Below are 3,732 nucleotides of genomic sequence, written 5' to 3' on the forward strand. Positions count from 1 at the left end.
CACTCATGCACCCACAAACCAAAAAGGATGTGTCGAATTGGAGAGAACATCTTACACAAGATTTCTTATACGCTTTTCTTTTTAAACGTCAAACCCGAACAACTTATTTTGCTCACAGATATTTCAAAAAAAGATTCATCACTGAATATAATATTTTTCCAACCTTGTTGACCTGTATGAGCTTCTCTTTGCTTCAGGAGAGTCGTGGACGTTTCTGCTTCATGTTTATCTTTGGCCTTACTTGTCGATCCGCATTTAAAACTGCAGTTAATGCAACGGTGCAAGTGTAGTTGGCACGGACATGATAATTATACATATGTTCTTTCCAACACTTATGGACGTAAGAAGCATTTTTCAACGTTTATTTTGGACGATTTACTTTAATTGGGATTCATCTTTGCCAGGTGTTACAATTTTTCTACCTCGTTTACTTCGGTTACTTTTTAGTTGGTCAGTTCTTCTATGTTCCTTTAAAATCTCACATACCACAGATTGTAAAACGTTTTATTTGAATTGAGGTGGATAGTTTTTTTTTTTTTTTTTTTTTTTTCTAATTTAAGAAATGATACAAGATGTAACTTCGTTTTCTCCTATTTATCACCTTGATGACCCATTTTGAGCTATAAAAGGCTTTTAAAAGAGTGTAAAATTATCCGGGCCCCAAGCTCCATACTTGTGACAAACTATCGGTTAACAGGTATGCACACACTTTCGCTACTTTTAAAATTCACATTGAATGAATAGATTATTCTAATTTTTTCACCCATATAAAAATCAACATAATTTTCCAATGTGTTAATGATCCATAAGTTGTTAAAATAATATCTGAAAAGTTGTTTAAATTGATTTACCCATTCATGAATAACGAGTTTTACTCTTTTTAATTTGCATGCGTTTATTTTACCCGACTCAGGGACAAGTTTTGTTCAAACAGTTCTGATATTTTATTATTTTGAATTTGGGTTGTATATTCTGCTCTTTAGGGATTTTCCCCGCATTTTAAACGTCACCAAAACAATATTATCTAATTATCATGCCCGGGCGCTAGTTTCATTGCTGGTGACGTCAGGAGCGTTACTCGATTATTGGCTATTATATATATGAGGATGCTCTCTGAAGAGCATTAAAATAGCATAAGGAGGAGGTATCGATAGTTTAGTTTTAAAATGAGTTTTTTTTTCATGAAAAATCATTCTTAAAACGAATAACTGCTATGAAATAAAAACGCACAAAACGTGATTTACTTTTATTTATTCATTTTGAATTCTTACATATACAAGTATGATATGCTGAAAAGGTATTTTAAAAAAGAAATGTTTTTCTAAACATATCTTCATAGTCCTTTCTTGTAACAATTTTAACACAAATCATAACACAGCCTTGATAACGATGGTACCAGTCTACGTTTGTTTTTTAATAGTAGGGGGTATACCATTTATTTCCCTTTCTTTTATTATACTACCTCTCTCCTCTTTTTTTTTTAAACCTAAACGACAATTTTAAATCTGAATTTCACAAACTAAGCGACAGAAATACATTTTTAAGATAAATTTACAGATATTTTGTCACCTCTCGAAAGATTTAGTTACATTATTTAATTATTTTTATGTGCTTTTGTCTTGTGTTTGCTCATTTTTCCAGGCTTCACAAATCCTTTCCCGCATTCTTCGCACACGTGAGGATAGTCCTTCGAGTGTTGGGCGATGACGTGCTCCTTTAGATCAGATGACCGCGCACTCCTGTAGGGGCACTGGGTGCATCTGTAGGGTCTCTGTCCCGTGTGGGTCCGGAGGTGATCGGTGAGACTACTCTGCCGGTTGAATCCCTTCCCGCACTCCGGACAGAGGAAGGGCTGCTCCCCGCTGTGGATCCTCTCGTGTCTGAGGAAGTTGCCCTTCTGCGTGAACCCCTTTCCGCACGCACCGCACCGGAACGGCCTCTCTCCGGTGTGCGTGCGGACGTGTCGGGCGAGATCTTGCTTTTGAGTGAAGGCCCTTCCGCACTCGGGGCACTTGTGACTCTTCACCCCGTCGTGGGCGGCCAGGTGACGTCTCATGTGACTAGCTCTGTCCGTGGAGTATTCGCAGTGGGGGCAGCGGTGCCTCCTGTCCGGCCCCATGTGCGAGTGACTGTACTTCCGGTGCTTCTCCATCACTTCGGGAGAGGAAAAGAGGACGTGGCAGAAGTCGCACTCCACCCCGGTCACTTCCCCTGAAACCAGAGAAACGTTTAGAGATTCTGAATCCATAAAATGAGTAGAGGAACTGTAAAACACAACAATGTTTGGTAAAACAAAAATCTTAATTTAAAAAATAAAGGATCAGTACGCATTTTAAATTAATTATCTTTCACGAAGTTAAAATATTTATACAATAAAAATATATTTTGAACCCCGAACGAAACAAGGCTGGGTGTTATAAGTTTGACGTACCAGTGTATCTGTCTGTGGCACCGGCACCGTAACTCCGCAACGGATGAAACGAGTTTGACAATGCTTTGTTTTTTTTGTTCAAAAGGCGACTTGTTCGAGAATGTTCTCAGCTAAGTCTCATCTTTATAGGACTTTAACTGCTGGAGGTATTAATTTTTTAAAAACGTAAAACCAGCACTGTTTTGCAATTTTGGTAGTAAAATCTTGCTCGCATATTTGAATATTAGTACCAAATGAAAGAACAAATTTTTCTGCATCTGATGAAATTTGTCTGAAACTTCCAAATTATATGGAGATGGAATTATGTAATCCTTTTCTCTAAATTTTAAACATAATTCTACGCCTTTTTCATGCAAATGGTAATGATTTAATCGTTGTCGATGACTAAAACTTGTAATTGGTTTTAGCATATAAAATCAAGGCTGTCAAATGGATTTCCAGTTTTCCTTCTTAATTCTGCTCTTGTGACAACTAAATTTTAGTAGCTGTGACTAGCTTTCCTTTTCTTATGTTATCTAGAAAAACTTTAAATGTATTTAAAATTTATAATTATGTCTTCTGGACAGCAAGGTTCATTTTAATAGGAGATGAGGCAGTCGAGATTTTTTTTTTTTTTTAATTTTTAATTTAGCATTACTTTTTGTTTTACAATTGTTTCAATCTACTCGACAGTGAAATTAAGCATGGTAACTACTGACGAATGCCAAATTGTAGTCAACTAGATAACATGCAATACAAGAATACTTCTTTGCCTATACTTCTTTGCCGTTACCTTTTAATATCCTCACATAAATAATAGCCGATGATCGAGTAACCCGCGTGTTTCAACAATGAAACTCGTGCCACGGCATGATAATTTGATATGTTTTGGTAATGTTTAACATGCAGGGAAAGGTTTTATTGTGACAAGGCTGAACTCGATCCGCTAACTTAACTGTTTTACTGGTAAAATCGTGTCATTTCAGAGGAATGAAGAAGCGAAAAAATATGGTCAACAGTGAACGCTACCTACTGGAGTTCAGGGTTAATCCACTGGAGTTAGGGTTACAGTTTCAACTATGAAAATATCACCAAACAGGCAATAGCTTCGTTCAAATGTAGAAGCAGTTTTCACCCGTCACACATTGACGGGCGACTTTCGAGTCACATAATAAAACACGATAAAAAGGAAAAATAATCACAACTAATAAGTTTTGCTAGTCGCAAAAGCAGATCAAAAGGGAAAATTGAAGCTCCTCTTAAAAGCCTTCTCTTACATAATAAATTCAGTGAATAGTTCATTGGCTAGCAAATATACAATG

The 3,732-nt window shown here is 36.7% G+C and overlaps 1 protein-coding gene across 1 annotated transcript; it reads right to left on the bottom strand.

Annotated features, from left to right (window-relative positions):
- Positions 1-1,594: 1,594 nt before the first annotated feature.
- Positions 1,595-2,248, bottom strand: LOC129228643 (gastrula zinc finger protein XlCGF49.1-like). The gene has a single exon (XM_054863326.1). The coding sequence runs from the start codon at positions 2,246-2,248 to the stop codon at positions 1,595-1,597; it is 654 nt and encodes a 217-aa protein (XP_054719301.1).
- Positions 2,249-3,732: the final 1,484 nt, after the last annotated feature.

This window comes from Uloborus diversus, chromosome 8 (genome assembly GCF_026930045.1).
Source record: "Uloborus diversus isolate 005 chromosome 8, Udiv.v.3.1, whole genome shotgun sequence".
Classification (NCBI taxonomy): domain Eukaryota; kingdom Metazoa; phylum Arthropoda; class Arachnida; order Araneae; family Uloboridae; genus Uloborus; species Uloborus diversus.

What these genes read in the sequence shown, in the direction of transcription:
- LOC129228643 (XM_054863326.1), bottom strand. Translation starts at nt 2,248, where the DNA reads ATGGATTCAGAATCTCTAAACGTTTCTCTGGTTTCAGGGGAAGTGACC.